The following is a 21,155-nucleotide window of genomic DNA, read 5'->3' on the forward strand; positions in this document are numbered from 1 at the left end:
TTACGACCTTTATTATTGAATTCATGTTTATGTCAGTTAATTGTACTATTGCCAAGCCCATGTGTACCAGAAATTATTCCCAGTGCAACCCCGTCATACTTGGTGAATAAAGGTAATTATAATTATCTTACTTCAGATACAACTGTGCTAGCATGTCATTTTTCCTGCTTACCACAAGGTGGCGATGGTTGCTCACAAAACGCCAGCGCTGTGAAAAGCACTTGGCTAATGTATTTGAATGGGAAGAATCACACCAGAGCGATTTGATTTTTTTTTTTTTTTTCTTCTTACGTGGGTCCTGCAGCATTTCTGAGGCGATTAAGCCTCAATGTCAAGTATAGGAAAAGTGGAAAATCGCTCTAAAAAACGCTAGAGCACAGGGGTGTAACAATAGGGGCTGCAAGGGATGCAGCCTCGGGGGGGGGGGGAGGGGGGCCTGCCCAGGGCCATTTTGGCGGGCAGGAGCCAGGAGAGGATTCACGCATGAGGGGGAAGCGATGCCCTCACACAGCGGCGGGGAGGTGGGCCACTGGGGGCACTAATACCTGGCTATAGTACCTGCCCGCACCTGTATCTGGCTATACTGGGGGCGGGCACCTATACCTGGCTATACTTGGGACGGGGACCTATACCTGGCTATCTGCATGGGTGTATTTCAGGCAAGGCCACATAGGCCATGGCCTAGGGCACCAGGAAAGCAAGGGGCAGGCTGTGGGCAGCAGGGTTGTAATAAGAGCCTGCCGAACATTCATCCTGCTATACAGAGTTTGCACATAGCGATGGGTGGCTAGTAACAGGTGAATATTGCACTGGGGGGATGTAGGGGCAGCGAACTGGCACTTACAGTGATCTCTGAGCTGCCTGACGCTCACCGAACGTGATGGTCACCAAGAAGCTTACAATATCATCCCTGCCATCATGTCACTAACTGTCCTCAGAGAAGCCTAGAATCTAATCCCTGCCCACTGTAAAAAGATTTCTCTGCCTGTAGAGGAATAAAAGGGGCTGGGCAGATGAAGTAAATTGGATTTCTTAAAAGGTGAGGTGTATTTCCCTTTTCAGCCTTGTGTCACACTGAACTGCCCTCAGCCAATTAGTGAAGTGCAGGAATGTGGGAGGGAAGATAACAAACTGCCCTCTCTCCGGCAATGTACCAGAATAGAGCCAGGCTGACTGAGATGAGATTCATTACAGCAGAAACATTTATGATTATATTGGAATGCTTGCAATGCAGAGTCAGGATGCAGACTACATAATAAACACAGAGCAATTGGTAAATGGAATTTGATTTTATGGCTGATTTTAAGTTCCTCTATGATTTTATTGGACAGTAGTAGATGGATAATGACAAATATGGAAGCCCATATATGTTCCCACGACACTGCGTAGCTAAACGTGCGACCAGAGAAGGTGGCACAGTAGTATTAGGGCCCATAAGAGAAAGGGGTCCAGTGACTTCATTGTGTGATAAACCACTTCCTGTTCCTGAATATATACTGCGCTTTCGCAGGATGTACAATGCTGGACTGGATGTATTTATTCTGCCTCACTAGATCAGCTTTCCTCTGTAGCCCTTTCTGTGTAACCCTCACATGTGTAGCCCCTGCTTGGGCAGAATCTTCTATATACCGTCTCCTCCCCTCTCTCCCTGCCCACCCTTTCCATTTGTTTTCAGCCCCTCTTCCATTTGGGCCTATGTGGCCTTGACGGCTTGAGGTGTATAACAGTCATACTGCTATCTTCTGTGAGAAAAATCTCTCCACCCCAGCAGCTGTGTGTAAGAACAGTCTCTCCTCTAGTCCACTGGTGATGTGTCAGAATCCAGTGTGTATCTTACGACCGGGAACAAGTCCGTTCCAGACATCTCTCTCCGATAATACTCATCGAACTTCTCACTCTGAGCAGCCGTGAAATGGTTCTTCCAGTCACCACAGGTCCCTGGAGAGAGGAGCAGACACAACAGTAAAGTAATAGTAATTGTCCCTCCAGCCCCATGACACTGCCCCAACTCCAATTGGCTTCACTCTCTTACCCCCCACCCCCTAATGGTCTTTGCTTTCACCTTCCTACACTACACCTGTCCTTACAATCCACAGATCAGCTCTCTTGATCCTCACATCTGATCTTACAACCCCAAAGTAGTGATGGTCATGTCTACCAAAACTTACAGAGAAGCATGTGATTAGTTTGGTCAGGTGATAGATATGTAAGTCTCTGATTTGCTATTCATGATCATGTGCTAACACAGGATGTGATCACATGCAAATCAGAGCTTTGCAAGTCTATCAGCTGATCAAACAAATCCCATGATTCCCTGTGAGTTCTGGACGTTGCCATCACTACCCCAAAGTCACCTCTACTGACCCTCATCTGTACCTAATATACCCCACCATCACCCTTTACCTATTCTTCCACCTCCATGCCACCTCTTCTTACCCTCCATTACCCATCTGCCCCCCTCCCATGCACCCCTCACCTCTCACCTATTCTTCCACCTCCATGCCACCTCTCCTGACACTCCATTACCCATCTGCACCTAATCTCCGCCCCATCCCCCCTCACCTATTCTTCCATCTCCATGCCACCTCTCCTGACTCTCAATTACCCAGCTGCACCTAATCTGCCCCCCCCCCCATGCACTCCTCTCCTCTCATCTATTCTTCCACCTCTCCTGACTTTCATCTACCCACATTTATTATGCTACCCACCATATGTTGCCTCTCCCGACTGAGCCTCTGGATCCTATAGAGGCTTCCCATACTGTCTGCTGGTCCCACTTTGGTAAGAGCGAACCCTCCAAAGATTGCCGACAAGTGCTTGTTGATATTCTGATCGACGCCGCGCCCCGCTTCAAGCATGAGTGTGGCCGCATCTGTGCAGTAAGCCAGAGCCGCTAGTGCCAGAGGAGCGTTGCCCCAATCAGCAGGAAGGTCTCGGGCAGTGTTGGAGGACCAGAGGACAGCATTGAGGAGGATCCAGAGCCTTTCCTCTCCCTAAAGTAAACCTGAGATGGGACAGGAGAAAAATGTATACATACTTGGGGTTTCCTCCAGCCCCCTCCAGGCTGATTGCTCCCTTGTCGTCCTCAGCCACCGCCTGGATTCTCCGCAATTGGCCCCGGAAGGTCCTGTCGGCACAAGTGCTGTCTGGCTGCATATCTCCACGCGCTTCCGTCACGGAGCGTTTTAGTGCATCGTGTGCGAGCCAGACTGGCCCCGACTGGAGCACTTTTTGGGACAAATTGCAGAGCATCCAGGCACCGGCAGAGGACAACGAGGGAGCAATCAGCCTGAAGGGGGCAGGAGGAAGCCACAGGTATGTATAATTTTTTTTCTCCTGCACCATCTCAGGTACACTTTAAGTATGTGTTTCTGAAGCTGAACTTTGCCTCAGGTTCTCCTTAAGTCATTGTGGTCAGCCATGCCTATTAACCAGTGCTGGGACCAGCAAGCTTTATAAAGTCTTGGTGACAGGTGGCAGTGTTGTACCTTTTCTCATGAATGGAGAGATGGAATGGTCCATGAGGGAAGCAGGGGCAACTGTGTAATTAGTCAGAGGATTCTGTTTCATAGCTGTGAAGGAGGTATGTTGAACGATCAGCTCTAGAATTTCATCAGAGAGATCTTTCCCCAGGAATGTCATCACTTTTCGGATCTCACGTCTTGGGTCCTAATGAAGAGAAACAGAATCATTCTTCGTTTGCTGCACCGTAATAAAGGACTACCTCCAGAGAAGCTCTCGGAGGACTTACTTCTAGCATGTCCTCGTAGAATATGTACAGGATATTATTCTGCTGTCTGCAATTCCACCACTCCTTTACATGAGTTCCCCAAGGGCCATAGCCAACTACAAGAAACATGAGTGTCAGGAAATGGCAAATAAAATCAGAGGAAGTCTATATCTCGTAGTTGTCTCACCATTTCCTTGCATGAACCTCTCCAGGTAGTCCCCGAAGGCCCCCGGCTCAGGATGCAGCTGGTTCATCTTATCAAAATAGTAGAAGGATACGGCAACGTCTTTAGGATTCCTCACCATGTAGATCATCTGATGATAACAAGACACTGAACATGTCTCAAGCGCTTTACGCTTTGCTAAACTCAAAGTATGGAACTTAACTATTAAATTTTTTTAAGCATTTATATAGCGCCAACACATTACGCAGCGCTGTACAGAGAGTATGTTGTCTTGTCACTAACTGTTCCTCAGAGGGTCTCACAATCTGGTCCCTACCATAGTCATATCTCTATGTATGTATCATCTGGTCTAGTGCATGTATCATAGTCTGGGGCCAATTAAGGGGGATGCCAATTACCTTATCTATACTAGAGTGTTCAGAGGAAACCCATGCAGATACGGGGAGAACATACAAACTCCTTGCAGATGTTGACCTGGTTGGGATTCAAACGAGGGACCCAGTGATGCAAGGCAAGAGCGCTAACCTCTATGCCACCGTGCTGCCGTAACCATGGGTAGGGTGGACCAAAGGCAAGTTGTGATAAAAAGAGGAGGTTAACAAGAGGCATAAATGGAAGAGCAACCAAAGGCAGCCAAGTACCTATTTTACAAAATTTATGAAAACCTTCCCCTGTGGGAGGTCCATAAATAGAGTGGGTCATAGGGGAAGGGGTGACAGACATTACTTATGTTTAGGGGGCTGCTTCCTAGCCCCTTGTTTGCATGCACTCCATCGTCTTCTCCATGGAGATCCACTGGTGCAGTCTCGGGCTCCTGTCGTCACGCATCCCTAACAGCCACAATCTATGAGTACCTGTATTCGCATCAAAGGTCTACATCTCCTTCCATGCATTGCAGCAGCCAGGAACGCACAACACCACTGCAGCAGGAACTTCAAACTGCTGCAGCTGTGTGCCTACCTGGAGAATCTAGAGGAGCGCATATACAGTGGCTTGCAAAAGTATTCGGCCCCCTTGAAGTTTTCCACATTTTGTCACATTACTGCCACAAACATGAATCAATTTTATTGGAATTCCACGTGAAAGACCAACACAAAGTGGTGTACACGTGAGAAGTGGAAACGAAAATCATACATGATTCCGAACATTTTTTAAAAATAAATAACTGCAAAGGGCGGTGTGCGTAATTATTCAGCCCCCTTTGGTCTGAGTGCAGTCAGTTGCCCATAGACATTGCCTGATGAGTGCTAATGACTAAATAGAGTGCACCTGTGTGTAATCTAATGTCAGTACAAATACAGCTGCTCTGTGACGGCCTCAGAGGTTGTCTAAGAGAATATTGGGAGCAACAACACCATGAAGTCCAAAGAACACACCAGACAGGTCAGGGATAATGTTATTGAGAAATTTAAAGCCGGCTTAGGCTACAAAAAGATTTCCAAAGCCTTGAACATCCCACGGAGCACTGTTCAAGCGATCATTCAGAAATGGAAGGAGTATGGCACAACTGTAAACCTACCAAGACAAGGCCGTCCACCTAAACTCACAGGCCAAACAAGGAGAGCGCTGATTAGAAATGCAGTCAAGAGGCCCATGGTGACTCTGGACGAGCTGCAGAGATCTACAGCACAGGTGGGAGAATCTGTCCATAGGACAACTATTAGTCATGCACTGTACAAAAGTTGGCCTTTATGGAAGAGTGGCAAGAAGAAAGCCATTGTTAACAGAAAAGCATAAGAAGTCCCGTTTGCAGTTTGCCACAAGCCATGTGGGGGACACAGCAAACATGTGGAAGAAGGTGCTCTGGTCAGATGAGACCAAAATGGAACTTTTTGGCGAAAATGCAAAATGCTATGTGTGGCGGAAAGCTAACACTGCACATCACTCTGAACACACCATCCCCACTGTCAAATATGGTGGTGGCAGCATCATGCTCGTGGGGTACATCTCTTCAGCAGGGACAGGGAAGCTGGTCAGAGTTGATGGGAAGATGGATGGAGCCAAATTCAGGGCAATCTTGGAAGAAAACCTCTTGGAGTCTGCAAAAGACTTGAGACTGGGGTGGAGGTTCACTTTCCAGCAGGACAATGACCCTGAACATAAAGCCAGGGCAACAATGGAATGGTTTAAAACAAAACATATCCATGTGTTAGAATGGCCCAGTCAAAGTCCAGATCTAAATCCAATCGAGAATCTGTGGCAAGATCTGAAAACTGCTGTTCACAAACGCTGTCTATCTAATCTGACCGAGCTGGAGCTGTTTTGCAAAGAAGAATGGGCAAGGATTTCAGTCTCTAGATGTACAAAGCTGGTAGAGACATACCCTAAAAGACTGACAGCTGTAATTGCAGCAAAAGGTGCTTCTACAAAGTATTGACTCAGGGGGATGAATAATTAGGCACACCCCACTTTGCAGTTTTTTTTTTTTTTAAATGTTTGGAATCATGTATGATTAATTTCGTTCCACTTCTCACGTGTACACCACATTGTATTGGTCTTTCATGTGGAATTCCAATAAAATTGATTCATGTTTGTGGCAGTAATGTGACAAAATGTGGAAAACTTCAAGGGGGTCGAATACTTTTGCAAGCCACTGTAGACAGGGAGTTAGGAAACAGTTCCCTGGTGTCTATTGGTCCTCCCTCCTCTTTGTAGTTCCCTGGTGTCTATTGATCCCCCCTCCCTCCCCTATACAGTTCACTGGTGTCTAGTGCTTTCCCCCTCCCTCCACACATGGCTTTCCTGGTGATCTAGGGCTTTACCTCCCATATAGCTTCCCTGGGGTCTAGAGTGGGCCCATTATTTATACAGGGGAAGGCATGTGACTTCTCTAAGATTTTTGAAGTACAGTGTCCTATCACTCTACCCCAACCTCCTACCCCCCCCCCCCCCCACACACACACACACACCTTTGATGAAAGCTTGTTTGCTCTCTGCTTTGGTATGCAATAAAATAATTACATCAGCCTTTTCTGGCCTTGGAAGTAGGCTAATAAAGGCCTCTGCTAGACTTTTAAATGTAAACAGAAGATGTAAAATGAAAGCTTTTTAATAATGAGCCACGTTGTCGGCATGTATTTTTAATGTGCTATTGAGGTGCCCTGGGGGTTTAAAAATGGTGCTTGGTTCACTTCAGAAGAGGAAGAAATGGGAGGGAGACAGGAGGGAATACCACACCAAGCCTTCCCCTTACCTTACTGCCTGAAAATGTGCCTAGGTCTGAGGGCGTGGCATTTCATGCAATGCAGTAGTATCAGCAACATGCAGGCTTGCTTGATAGTCATCCAGTAATTGTCTACATTTTTCAATGGTTTTGTTGGACTTTTTTGTAGAGTATTGTGAGGAGAGGAAACTAAAAGAGTTCCCTTTAGAATGTATTGCAGTTCTGAGGTAAACTTCTTTCTTGTTTGCGATTGTAAGTTTTACCCCCATTAGCACACTTTCTGACTAGCACATAACCTTACCTTGGCCTTCTTCTCCCAGAAGGATTTGGGTAGGAGGGATACAGGTAGATGGGTCTTAATCACTCTCGGAGAAGGAACAGATTGCAATAGCGCCGCCTCTGGAAAGATAGAAAAGATTGAATGGCGCTAATAAGAAGCGTGTCTTGAATCAAATGCTGAATTTCAGATTTCGTTTTAGGCCTCATCTCCAATACAGACCTTTGTTTTACACATACAAATTTACCCAAAAAATAAAAAAAGCATGAATTTTCCAGGGATGTCCACTTTTTTTTTTTGCATATGGGCCCACATGCAATTACCGTATATACTCGCAAGCAAGCCGACCCACATATAAGCCGACTTCCCCACTTTTACCCCAAAAAACAGGAAAAAATGATTGACCCTCATATAAGCCGGGGGTAGGAAATGCTGGCCGCGTGATCCCCCTAGTGTGTCCCAGTATAGCTAGTATAGTGCCCAGTATGGGTAGGTAGTGCCTCAGTATAGCTAGTATAGTGCCCAGTACAGCTAGTATAGTGCCCAGTATAGGTAGGTAGTGCTCAGTATAGCTAGTAAAGTGCCCAGTATAGCTAGTAAAATGCCCCAGTATAGCTAGTAAAATGCCCCAGTATAGCTAGTATAGTGCTCAGTATAGCTAGTATAGTGCCCAGTATAGCCAGTATAGTGCTCAGTATAGCCAGTATAGTGCTCAGTATAGCTAGTATAGTGCCCAGTATAGCTAGTATAGTGTCCAGTATAGCTAGTAAAGTGTCCAGTATAGCTAGTATAGTGCCCAGTATAGCTAGCATAGTGCCACAGTATAGCTAGAATAGTGCTCAATATAGGTAGTATAGTGCCCAGTATAGCTAGCATAGTGCCCCAGTATAGCTAACATAGTGCCCCAGTATAGCTAGCATAGTGCTCAGTATAGGTAGTATAGTGCCAGTATAGCTAGCATAGTGCCCCAGTATAGCCAGCATAGTGCCCCAATATAGCCAGCATAGTGCCCCAGTATAGCCAGCATAGTGCCCCAGTATAGCCAGCATAGTGCCCCAGTATAGCCAGCATAGTGCCCCAGTATAGCCAGCATAGTGCCCCAGTATAGCCAGCATAGTGCCCCAGTATAGCCAGCATAGTGCCCCAGTATAGCCAGCATAGTGCCCCAGTATAGCCAGCATAGTGCCCCAATATAGCCAGTATAGTGCCCCAGTATAGCCAGCATAGTGCCCCAGTATAGCCAGCATAGTGCCCCAGTATAGTCAGCATAGTGCCCCAGTATAGCCAGCATAGTGCCCCAGTATAGCCAGCATAGTGCCCCAGTATAGCCAGCATAGTGCCCCAGTATAGCCAGCATAGTGCCCCAGTATAGCCAGCATAGTGCCCCAGTATAGCCAGCATAGTGCCCCAGTATAGCCAGCATAGTGCCCCAGTATAGCCAGCATAGTGCCCCAGTATAGCCAGCATAGTGCCCCAGTATAGCCAGCATAGTGCCCCAGTATAGCCAGCATAGTGCCCCAGTATAGCCAGCATAGTGCCCCAGTATAGCCAGCATAGTGCCCCAGTATAGCCAGCATAGTGCCCCAATATAGCCAGCATAGTGCCCCAGTATAGCCAGCATAGTGCCCCAGTATAGCCAGCATAGTGCCCCAGTATAGCCAGCATAGTGCCCCAGTATAGCCAGCATAGTGCCCCAGTATAGCCAGCATAGTGCCCCAGTATAGCCAGCATAGTGCCCCAGTATAGCCAGCATAGTGCCCCAGTATAGGTAGATAGTGCTCTAGGTAGGTAGGTAGTTCCCCCTCCCCCCCCCCCCGGCCGCCGCCACCGCTATTACCTTACCGGCGGCCTCTAATATTCCCATCTCCGTCTCTCCGTGCAGGCATGTAGATAGTTCGCAGCAGCTCGCCCTACGGCGATTGCTGTGTGATGACGGAGGAAGCGTAGAGAGCGGCTTCCTGTAGCGGCGATATGCATCGCCGTTACTATGGGAACCGCTCTCTCTACGCTTCCTCCGTCATCACACAGCTGCCGCCGTAGGGCGAGCTGCTGCGTACTATCTACATGCCTGCACGGAGAGACGGAGATGGGAATATTAGGTAATAGGAAGATGAAAAGGTAAGGTAATAGCAGCGGCAGCCGACATGACTCGCAAGCAAGCAGACCCCCCAACTTTTGGCCCACTTTTGGGGGGTCAAAAATTCGGCTTGCTTGCGAGTATATACGGTAACTTTTTCTCCTGAGTTTTCTCCTAGGAGAGAATTTCTCATCTTTTATTTAGAATAACTTTTCAGCACTTTGCAATTGAAAAAGTACCAAAAAAGTAAGTGAAGTGCTATCAAAACTATTTTATTAAGTATTTTCTTGCTTGCTGGTGGTTTAAAAGGCATTTTATTGACAAGTTTGAAAATATCTCCTAGGAGAAAACTCAGGAGGAAAAGTGAATTGCGTATGAGCCCATGGGGGCAAATGCAATTCACTTTTTCATCTAAGTTTTCTCCTAGGAGATAATTTTTCAACATCTTTTTAAAATATTTAAATACATTTAAATAACATTTTCATTTTGTAATAAAAAACAAAACAAAACAACCCCCCCCCCCTACAGATAAATTAATTGGCTTCCCCCTAATTTGGCCTTAGACCACTGGCGTAACAATAGGGGATGCAACCCCTGCCGTCGCAGGGGGGGCCCACTCAGGGACTTTAGGGGGGCAGGAGGGGTCACAGCATAAGAGGAGAGTGTGGCAGATCGGTGGGGAGGGGGGACATCCCCCTCCCCCTCACCTCGGGCTCTCCTCTCAGCGCTCCCCCTCATGCAATCAATAGTGGCGGTGGCGGCAGGATAACACATTACCTCCTTCTCGCTGGAGGTCTTCCGTTCTCTAAGAGCAACTTCCTGTGTAAACAGGAAGTTGCACTTAGAGAACGGAAGACCTCCAGCGAGAAGGAGGTAATGTGCTCAGCCTGCCGCCGGCACTAATGATTGCAGGAGGGGGAGCGCTGAGAGGAGAGCCCGAGGTGAGGGGGAGGGGGATGTCCTCCCTCCCCACTGATCTGCCACACTCTCCTCTTATGCTGTGACCCCTCCTGCCCCCCTACAGTCCCTGAGTGGGCCCTAAGAGGGGGGGGGGATTTTTTTTTGCAGGGGGGCCCGGGGATTTCTAGGTACACCCCTGCCTTAGACTACGATGGAAGTATGACTATGGTAGGATTCGATTGTGAGCTCCTCTGACGGACAGCTTAGTGACAAGACTATGTACTTTGTGCAGCGCTACAGAGGATGTTGGCACTACTGTATGTAAATACTAAATAACAATAAATATTGAACCCGGTTACCACCGCGCACCCGATCATGCATTTGCAACTGAGATTTTAGCAACATTCCTAATCAATCCTTTCACTTTCAACTGATGTTGTGGCACCGATTTTCTGGCAATGCAATAAAATTATCGAACCGGGCGGTCAATCGGAAAACCTGCAAACCGAGTGATGTGTGGGCACCTTTAAGTGTACCAGAGCTGAATGAATTAACAAATCCATTCTTACCCGGGGCTCACCTGGACTTACCTCGATTTTTTTAATTTCGTTCAGCTCTGGTTTACTTTAACCACTTAATGACAATGTATCGTTTTAAAACGTCCTGTTTGAGCCTTTTAGTACGTTGATCGTTCCCGCCGCCACTCCGCACGTGTGCGTGCCGCTCCCTCCGCCGTTTCCATCGGGTCCCTGTGTTCAGTGATTGGGGAAGAGGACCGAGCAGTCCTCTACCCAATCTCAATGCCTGGAATGAATGGACGTGACCACAATGAGTGGTCACGTCCATTCATAAAACAGGAAACAGTCACAGTGTAGATAAATGTAAAAAAAAAAAAAAAAAGTGAACACCTGCTATAACGGGAGAGTGTTTACTAGTGCCATCTTGTGGCCAAAAAGTAAAATTACACAGACACATACATACAGTACATACACAATATTAAGAAAATTAATAACTTACACTTCCAACCCCTCCCCCCCCCCCCCAAAAAAAAACAGACTCAGCTTTTTTAATCCATATTTTATGATGGAAAATTACTTTTACTTTACTACATAGGGGCTTGTAATTACGGACCGGACAAAAAAAAAACCAGGATAATAAACAACACCTATATTTCAAAATAATATATTGTTGCCATACATTGTGATAGGGACATCATTTAAACGGTTTAATAATCGGAACAACTGGGCAAATAAAATGTGTCTTGTTTTATCGACAGGAGAACGTTTACTTTTAAAACTATAATGGCCGAAAACTGAGAAATAATGATGGTTTTCCATTATTTTCTTATTTTTCCCATTAAAAACGCATTTAGAATAAAACAAATTCTTAGCAAAATGTATTACCCACAGAAAGCCTAATTGGTGGCGAACAAAATGAGGTATAGATCATTTTGTTGTGATAAGTAGTAATAAAGTTATTAGGGAATAAAAGGGAGGCGCAATGACAGGTAAAAATTGCTCTGATCCCTTGGGGGTGAACCGGTTAAGGTCGCATTCACAGTGGGATATTATGAGCGCACGTTATAAAGTCTTATAACGCAGCTTACCGCATTGCAATGCTAATCCTAAGGGCCGTTCACAGTGCAACGTTAACCACATAACGACCGCCCCCAGCCGATGGGCGGCGGCAAAGTCTGGGCCCAAACGACCGCAATACGCCCATCGGCGGGGGCGGCTGCGGGAGTGGCTATGCGGCGATCGCGTCATTCGTGACGCGATCAGCCGCCGGGGACTGGCTCCGCCCCCCGTTCGCCGTAACCCGCCGGCCGTTCGGAAGCGCCGGCGGGTTACTGGCATCCGGATCGCCGCTGCAACAGTGTATAATAGGCTTTGTAATGTATACAAAGCCTATTATACTGGCTGCCTCCTGCCCTGGTGGTCCCAGTGTCCGAGGGACCACCAGGGCAGGCTGCAGCCACCCTAGTCTGCACCAAACACACTGATTTCCCCCCCCCCTGCCCCCTGATCGCCCACAGCACCCCTCAGACCCCCCCCTGCCCACCCCCCAGACCACTGTTTGCACCCAGTCACCCTCCTAATCACCCATCAATCACTCCCTGTCACTATCTGTCAACGCTATTTTTTTTTTAAGTCCCTAATCTGCCCCCTACTCCCTCCTGATCACCCCCCCACCCCTCAGATTCTCCCCAGACCCCCCCCAGACCCCCCCCCCCCGTGTACTGTATGCATCTATCCCCCCTGATCACCTGTCAATCACCTGTCAATCACCTGTCAATCACCTGTCAATCACCCGTCAATCACCCCCTGTCACTGCCACCCATCAATCAGCCCCTGATCTGCCCCTTGCGGGCAATCTGATCACCCCCCCACACCAATAGATCGCCCGCAGATCCGACATCAGATCACCTCCCAAATCCATTGTTTACATCTATTCTCTCCTCTAAACACCCACTAATTACCCATCAATCACCCCCTATCACCACCTGTCACTGTTACCCATCAGATTAGACCCTAATCTGCCCCTTGCGGGCACCCAATCACCTGCCCACACGCTCAGATTGCCCTCAGACCCCCCCCTTATCAATTCGCCCGTGCAATATTTACATCTGTTCTCCCCTGTAATAACCCACTGATTACCTGTCAATCACCCATCAATCACCCCCTGTCACTGCCACCCATCAATCACCCCCTGTCACTGCCACCCATCAATCAGCCCCTAACCTGCCCCTTGCGGGCAATCTGATCACCCACCCACACCAATAGATCGCCCGCAGATCCGACATCAGATCACCTCCCAAATCCATTGTTTACATCTATTCTCTCCTCTAAACACCCACTAATTACCCATCAATCACCCCCTATCACCACCTGTCACTGTTACCCATCAGATTAGACCCTAATCTGCCCCTTGCGGGCACCCAATCACCTGCCCACACGCTCAGATTGCCCTCAGACCCCCCCCTTATCAATTCGCCCGTGCAATATTTACATCTGTTCTCCCCTGTAATAACCCACTGATTACCTGTCAATCACCCATCAATCACCCCCTGTCACTGCCACCCATCAATCACCCCCTGTCACTGCCACCCATCAATCAGCCCCTAACCTGCCCCTTGCGGGCAATCTGATCACCCACCCACAGCAATAGATCGCCCGCAGATCCGACATCAGATCACCTCCCAAATCCATTGTTTACATCTATTCTCTCCTCTAAACACCCACTAATTACCCATCAATCACCCCCTATCACCACCTGTCACTGTTACCCATCAGATTAGACCCTAATCTGCCCCTTGCGGGCACCCAATCACCCGCCCACACCTCAGAACGCCCTCAGACCCCAGCCCTGATCACCTCGCCAGTGCATTGCTTGCATCTATTTCCCCCCTCTAATCACACCTTGAGACACCCATCAATCACCTCCTGTCACCCCCTAGCACACCTACCCATCAGATCAGGCCCTAATTTGCCCCGTGTGGGCTCCTGATCACTCGGCCAAACCCTCAGATCCCCCTCAGACCCCCTTCCGATCACCTCCCCAGTGCATTGATTGCATCTATTTTCCCCTCTAACCGCCCCCTGAGACACCCATCAATCACCTCCTGTCACCCCCCTAGCACTCCTATCCATCAGATCAGGCCCAATACATCCTGTCATCTAAGAGGCCACCCTGCTTATGACCGATTCCACAAAATTTGCCCCCTCATAGACCACCTGTCATCAAAATTTGCAGATGCTTATACCCCTGAACAGTCATTTTGAGAAATTTGGTTTCCAGACTACTCACAGTTTTGGGCCCGTAAAATGCCAGGGCAGTATAGGAACCCCACAAGTGACCCCATTTTAGAAAGAAGACACCCCAAGGTATTCTGTTAGGTGTATGATGAGTTCATAGAATATTTTATTTTTTGTCAAAAGTTAGCGGAAATTGGATTGTTATTGTTTTTTTCACAAAGTGTCATTTTTCACTAACTTGTGAGAAAAAATAAAATCTTCTATGAACTCACCATACCCCTAACGGAATACCTTGGGGTGTCTTCTTTCTAAAATGGGGTCACTTGTGGGGTTCCTATACTGCCCTGGCATTTTAGGGGCCCTAAACCGTGAGGAGTAGTCTAGAAAACAAATGCCTCAAAATGACCTGTGAATAGGACGTTGGGCCCCTTAGCGCACCTAGGCTGCAAAAAAGTGTCACACATGTGGTATCGCCATACTCAGGAGAAGTAGTATAATGTGTTTTGTGGTGTATTTTTACACATACCCATGCTGGGTGGGAGAAATCTCTCTGTAAATGGACAATTGTGTGTAAAAAAAATCAAAAATGTGTCATTTACAGAGATATTTCTCCCACCCAGCATGGTTATATGTAAAAATACACCACAAAACACATTATACTACTTCTTCTGAGTACGGCGATACCACATGTGTGACACTTTTTTGCAGCCTAACTGTGCTAAGGGGCCCAAAGTCCAATGAGTACCTTTAGGATTTCACAGGTCATTTTGAGACATTTGGGTTCAAGACTACTCCTCACGGTTTAGGGCCCCTAAAATGCCAGGGCAGTATAGGAACCCCACAAGTGACCCCATTTTAGAAAGAAGACACCCCAAGGTATTCTTTTAGGTGTATGATGAGTTCATAGAAGATTTTATTTTTTGTCACAAGTTAGCGGAAATTGATATGTATTGTTTTTTTTTTCACAAAGTGTCATTTTCCGCTAACTTGTGACAAAAAAAAAATCTTCTATGAACTCACCATACTCCTAACAGAATACCTTGGGGTGTCTTCTTTCTAAAATGGGGTCACTTGTGGGGTTCCTATACTGCCCTGGCATTTTAGGGGCCCTAAACCGTGAGGAGTAGTCTAGAATCCAAATGCCTCAAAATGACCTGTGAATAGGACGTTAGGCCCCTTAGCGCACCTAGGTTGCAAAAAAGTGTCACACATGTGGTATCGCCGTACTCAGAAGAAGTAGTATAATGTGTTTTGGGGTGTATTTTTATACATACCCATGCTGGGTGGGAGAAATCTCTCTGTAAATGGACAATTGTGTGTAAAAAAAATCAAATAATTGTCATTTACAGAGATATTTCTCCCACCCAGCATGGGTATGTGTAAAAATACACCCCAAAACACATTATACTACTTCTCCTGAGTACGGCGGTACCACATGTGTGGCACTTTTTTGCACCCTAAGTGCGCTAAGGGGCCCAAAGTCCAATGAGTACCTTTAGGATTTCACAGGTCATTTTGCCACATTTGGTTTCAAGACTACTCCTCACGGTTTAGGGCCCCTAAAATGCCAGGGCAGTATAGGAACCCCACAAATGACTCCATTTTAGAAAGAAGACACCCCAAGGTATTCCGTTAGGAGAATGGCGAGTTCATAGAAGATTTTATTTTTTGTCACAAGTTAGCGGAAAATGACACTTTGTGAAAAAAAACAATTACAATCAATTTCCGCTAACTTGTGACAAAAAAAAAAAATCTTCTATGAACTCACCATACATCTAACGGAATACCTTGGGGTGTCTTCTTTCTAAAATGGGGTAATTTGTGGGGTTCCTATACTGTCCTGGCATTTTAGGGGCCCTAAACCGTGAGGAGTAGTCTTGAAACGAAATTTCTCAAAATGACCTGTGAAATCCTAAAGGTACTCATTGGACTTTGGGCCCCTTAGCGCAGTTAGGGTGCAAAAAAGTGCCACACATGTGGTATCGCCGTACTCAGGAGAAGTAGTATAATGTGTTTTGGGGTGTATTTTTCCACATACCCATGCTGAGTGGGAGAAATATCTCTATAAATAGACAATTGTGTGTAAAAAAAATAAAAAAATTGTCATTTACGGAGATATTTCTCCCACCCAGCATGTGTATGTGTAAAAATACACCCCAAAACACATTATACTACTTTTCCTGAGTACGGCAATACAACATGTGTGGCACTTTTTTGCGGCCTAACTGCGCTAAGGGGCCCAAAGTCCAATGAGCATCTTTAGGCTTTACAGGGGTGCTTACAATTAGGCACCCCCCAAATGCCAGGACAGTAAACACACCCCACAAATGACCCCATTCTGGAAAGTAGACACTTCAAGGTATTCAGAGAGGAGCATAGTGAGTCCGTGGCAGATTTCATTTTTTTTTGTCGCAAGTTAGAAGAAATGGAAACTTTTTTTTTTTTTTTTTTTTGTCACAAACTGTCATTTTCCGCTAACTTGTGACAAAAAATAAAATCTTCTATGAACTCACCATGCCTCTCACTGAATACTTTGGGATGTCTTCTTTCCAAAATGGGGTCATTTGGGGGGTATTTGTACTATCCTGGAATTTTAGCCCCTCATGAAACATGACAGGTGCGCAGAAAAGTCAGAGATGCTTGAAAATGGGAAAATTCACTTTTGGCACCATAGTTTGTAAACGCTATAACTTTTACCCAATCCAATAAATATACACTGAATGTTTTTTTTTTTATCAAAGACATGTAGCAGAATAACTTTCGCGCTCAAATGTATAGGAAATTTTACTTTATTTGAAAAATGTCAGCACAGAAAGTTAAAAAAGTCATTTTTTTGACAAAATTCATGTCTTTTTTGATGAATATAATAAAAAGTAAAACTCGCAGCAGCAATCAAATAGCATCAAAAGAAAGCTGTATTAGTGACAAGAAAAGGAGGTAAAATTCATTTAGGTGGTAGGTTTTATGACCGAGCAATAAACCGTGAAAGCTGCAGTGGTCTGAATGGAGAAAAAGGCTCTGGTCCTTAAGGGGCGAAAAGACTGTGGTCCCGAAGTGGTTAAAGTCACATTAAAAATGTTGCGTTGTGGTAACTCACTGCTTGCAGTGCGTTACCTCTTAACGCAAACTCATTGCGACTTTAACGTCGCATTAAAGCGCAACGTCCCACTGTGAATACAGCCTAAAGGACATCAGAGGTGAAAATAAACTGATGAGAAAACATTGGCCTCAATTCACTAAGCTTATCTCCTGTCTTTAATAACGGTTCTAGAGTTGTTACCATGGTGATAAGGCATGTAGTATTCAGGAAGCATTTTACCTCAGGCAAACCCAAAGTTAACTCTTCTGTCTTTAAAGCGGTATCGTCACCATAAAAATCAAATTTTAACAGCAACTGGTCTGAGTGTATTAAGTGATAAAGATGCTAATCCTGCATTCAAAACTTTCAAAACTGTTTCTGCTGTTATGATTTGGAGTTATCACAGGCTCTGGCCCTTTAGTATTCTGTGGCAAATAATTGCATGCTGGGGGTTCTTTTTATCTATAATGTATTCCTCCTCTTCCCTTTATTTCCTTGCCAGCTGCTTATCTGAAACCTAATCCCCTACTCACTTGTGTTTACAAGCAAGGCTAAGGTGACTCAGCGATTGGAGGAGACAAGAAAAAAAGTAAAGGGCAGAAATGACATCACGAGTTAGCCTTAACTATGGGCAAAAGACATGGCCCCCACCAGGAACAGAATTCTCGTCATTTACTATATAACATTCACTGAAATCAAAACGTGGACAGTATAATACATGTGTTATGTAAGTAGATCAAGTATTTATCTACTAATATATGTGTTTTTTTTCCCTGACATAGGCCTCAATTCACGAAGCTTATCTCCTGTCTTTAATAACTCTTCTAGAGTTGTTACCATGGTGATAAGGCATGTAGTATTCAGGAAACATTTTACCTCAGGCAAACCTAAAGTTAACTCTTCTGTCTTTAAGTTAACTCTTTAATCCTTAAAATAACTCCAGAGTTAAAGACAGGCTGTTCATTAACTGCGTGTGAAAATAACTACAGAGGAGGTAACTTAACTACAGAGGAGGTAAATTAACTACAGAAGATGTAACGTAAAGCATGACGAGATAAGATAACTCTCTTACTGTGTGGAGGTAAGTTTTCTCTTGCCTTATTATCTCCAGCATGATCTTAGTGAATTGAGGCCATTGTGTATGGCTGATCCTACTGCTTTAACCTCCTTAGCGGTAACCCCGTGCTGGACACGGGGTAAGCCGCCGGAGGGTGCCGCTCAGGCCCTGCTGGGCTGATTTTCATAATTTTTTTTTTGCTGGACGCAGCTAGCGCTTTGCTAGCTGCGCCAGCACTCTGATCGCCGCCGGCCCCCGCCCGATCGCCGCTATCTGATGCGGCGCGCGCCCCCCCCCCCCCCAGACCCCGTGCGCTGCCTGGCCAATCAGCGCCGAGGGGTGGTTCGGGACTCCCAATGACGTCCCGACGTCGGTGACGTCATCCCGCCCCGTCGCCATGGCGACGGGGGAAGCCCTCCAGGAAGTCCCGTTCTTTGAACGGGATTTCCTGATCGGAGATCGCCGAAGGCGATCGAAGCGGGCGGGGGGATGCCGCTGAGCTGCGGCTATCATGTAGCGAGCCCTGGGCTCGCTACATGATTTAAAAAACAAAACAAAACAAAAAAAACGGCTGCGCTGCCCCCTGGCGGAATTTTTCATACCGCCAGGGGGGTTAAGTTAACTCTCCAATCCTTAAAATAACTCCAGAGTTAAAGACAGGTTGTTAATTAACTGGGTGTGAAAATTACTACAGAGGAGGTAAATTAATTACAGAGGAGGTAAATTAACTACAGAGGAGGTAACGTAAGGAATGAAGAGATAAGATAACTCTCTCACTGTGTGGAGGTAAGTTTTCTCTTGCCTTATCTCCAGCATGATCTTAGTGAATTGAGGCTAATGTATCTATCCCCTTACTTGTATTATTATTTAAACCTAGTTTTTAAGTTTTCACTCTTTCATTGTTTCTGCTCAATGAAACTTTCATTGAAGTATGCCAAAGCTCAAATCTATGAACTATTGTCCCGTTTTATCTTTTTCCTGCTCTCAGAAGCCATTTACTGACAGGAAAGTGTTTTATGGCTGTAATTATGTATGAGGGCTATGCTACAGTCCGTCCCAGTCCCGACCTGGAGAGAAACTGTCACTTGCATACCTAATGTTTAACTCTTTTAGGCAGAGAATGAAAAAAGTAACATAGCCTAGTTATTTGTGTGTTTGGCACTGTACATACACATGTCTATCTCATCATGTCACCTCGGATGTCATTTAATCATTTATGCCGCCTGGACATGATGCTCACGTCCAGGCACCTGCTGCTGTGCGCATGCGCGCTCCCGCGGTGCTTGTGGTGCACCCCATTAGCCCAGCGATCAATGAATGGGAATATAATTCCCATTCATCGATCTAAGTCCCCGCTAGGAAGACCGATGGCTTCTTTTCAGAAACCGCCATCTTTCTGAAGAAAAAAAAAAAAAAGTTTCCTGTCCCCCTAGTACATCCTGAAAGCGAGATCTCGCTTCCAGGACTAAAAAAAAAGTAAAAAAATGCTCACTGTGGCCATCTTGTGGCCAAATAGTAATACTACATCTACATACGCTTTTTATTGAAATAACCCCATATTATTACATTTAACATCCTGGGCGATACAATAACATCGCCGGGGGGGGGGCGCAGCACTTTAATTTTTTTTTTTATTTAATCATGTAGCTAGCCTAGCACTAGCTACATGATGGCCGCTGTGCAGCGGCATCCCCCCACCCCTTTCGATCATCTCCGGCGATCAGAGCAAACAGGAAATCCCGTTCAGAACGGGATTTTCTGTTTGGCTTCCCCCATTGCCATGGCGACGATCGCGATGACGTCATCGATGTCGTGGCGTCAAAGGGAGTCCCGATCCACCCCTCAGCGCTGCCTGGCACTGATTGGCCAGGCTGCGCAAGGGATCTCAGGGGGGGGGGCGCCCTATAACGCGGCGGGTAGCAACGGATCGGCGGCGAGCGGTTGTTACATGCAGCTAGCAAAGTGCTAGCTGCGTGTAACAAAGAAAAAAATATGCAAATCGGCCCAGCAGGGCCTGAGAAATCCTCCGCGGCGGTGTAGCCCGAGCTGAGCTCGGGATTATCGTCCAGGAGGTTAAAATTAACTGTTTACTTTGCACACCAAAAATTACCCAAATCCAATTTTTAATGAAAAAATTACAAAAAAAAAACCAAACATAAATAGTTACCTAAGGGTCTGAACTTTTTATATATGCTTGTGAAGAGGGTATATTTCGAACATTTTTTTAATTATAAGCTTGTAAATAGTGATGGACGCAAATCTGAAAAATCTTTATTTCCAGATAAAATATTGGTGCTTTACATTGTGATAGGGACATCATTTAAATGGTGTAATAACCGGGACAAATGGGCAAATAAAATACATAGGTTTTAATTATGGTAGCATGTATTGTGTTAAAGCTATAACGGCTGAAAACTGAGAAATAATGATTTTTTTTCCATTATTTTCCTTTTACAAATATAAAATGCATTAATAAAAAAAATAATTCTTAGCAAAATGTACCACCCAAAGAAAGCCTAATAGGTGGCGGAAAAAACAAAAAGATATAGATCAATTCATTGTGATAATTAGTGATAAAGTTATTGGCGAATGAATGGGAGGTGAAAATTGCACTGATGCATAAGGTGAAAAATTCCCCGCGGGCTGAAATGCTTAAAGCAGTAGGATCAGCCATACTATGCCAGGGAAAAAAAACACATATATAACTAGATAAATACTTGATCTACTTACATAACACATGTATTGTACTGTCCACGTTTTGATTTCAGTGAATGTTATATAGTAAATGACGAGAATTCTGTTAGTGGTGGGGGCCATGTCTTTTGCCCACAGTTAAGGCTAACTCGTGATGTAATTTCTGCCCTTTACTTTTTTTCTTATCTCCTCCAATCGCCGAGTCGCCTCAGCCTTGCTTGTAAACACAAGTGAGTAGG

General features: G+C 45.8%; 1 protein-coding gene across 1 annotated transcript in view; it reads right to left on the minus strand.

The window, feature by feature from the left end:
* Positions 1-1,274: 1,274 nt before the first annotated feature.
* Positions 1,275-21,155, minus strand: part of LOC137525962 (uncharacterized) — a 53,586-nt gene continuing 33,705 nt past the window's right edge. The window contains exons 12-16 of the mRNA XM_068247172.1: positions 7,379-7,476; positions 3,918-4,044; positions 3,752-3,846; positions 3,489-3,669; positions 1,275-1,938 (exon numbers count right to left, since the gene is read on the minus strand). Coding sequence (XP_068103273.1) covers positions 1,796-1,938; positions 3,489-3,669; positions 3,752-3,846; positions 3,918-4,044; positions 7,379-7,476 — 644 coding nt within the window. The 3' untranslated portion in view covers positions 1,275-1,795. The remainder of the gene's footprint in view (positions 1,939-3,488; positions 3,670-3,751; positions 3,847-3,917; positions 4,045-7,378; positions 7,477-21,155) is intronic.

Source organism: Hyperolius riggenbachi, chromosome 7, assembly GCF_040937935.1.
Source record: "Hyperolius riggenbachi isolate aHypRig1 chromosome 7, aHypRig1.pri, whole genome shotgun sequence".
NCBI classification, from domain to species: domain Eukaryota; kingdom Metazoa; phylum Chordata; class Amphibia; order Anura; family Hyperoliidae; genus Hyperolius; species Hyperolius riggenbachi.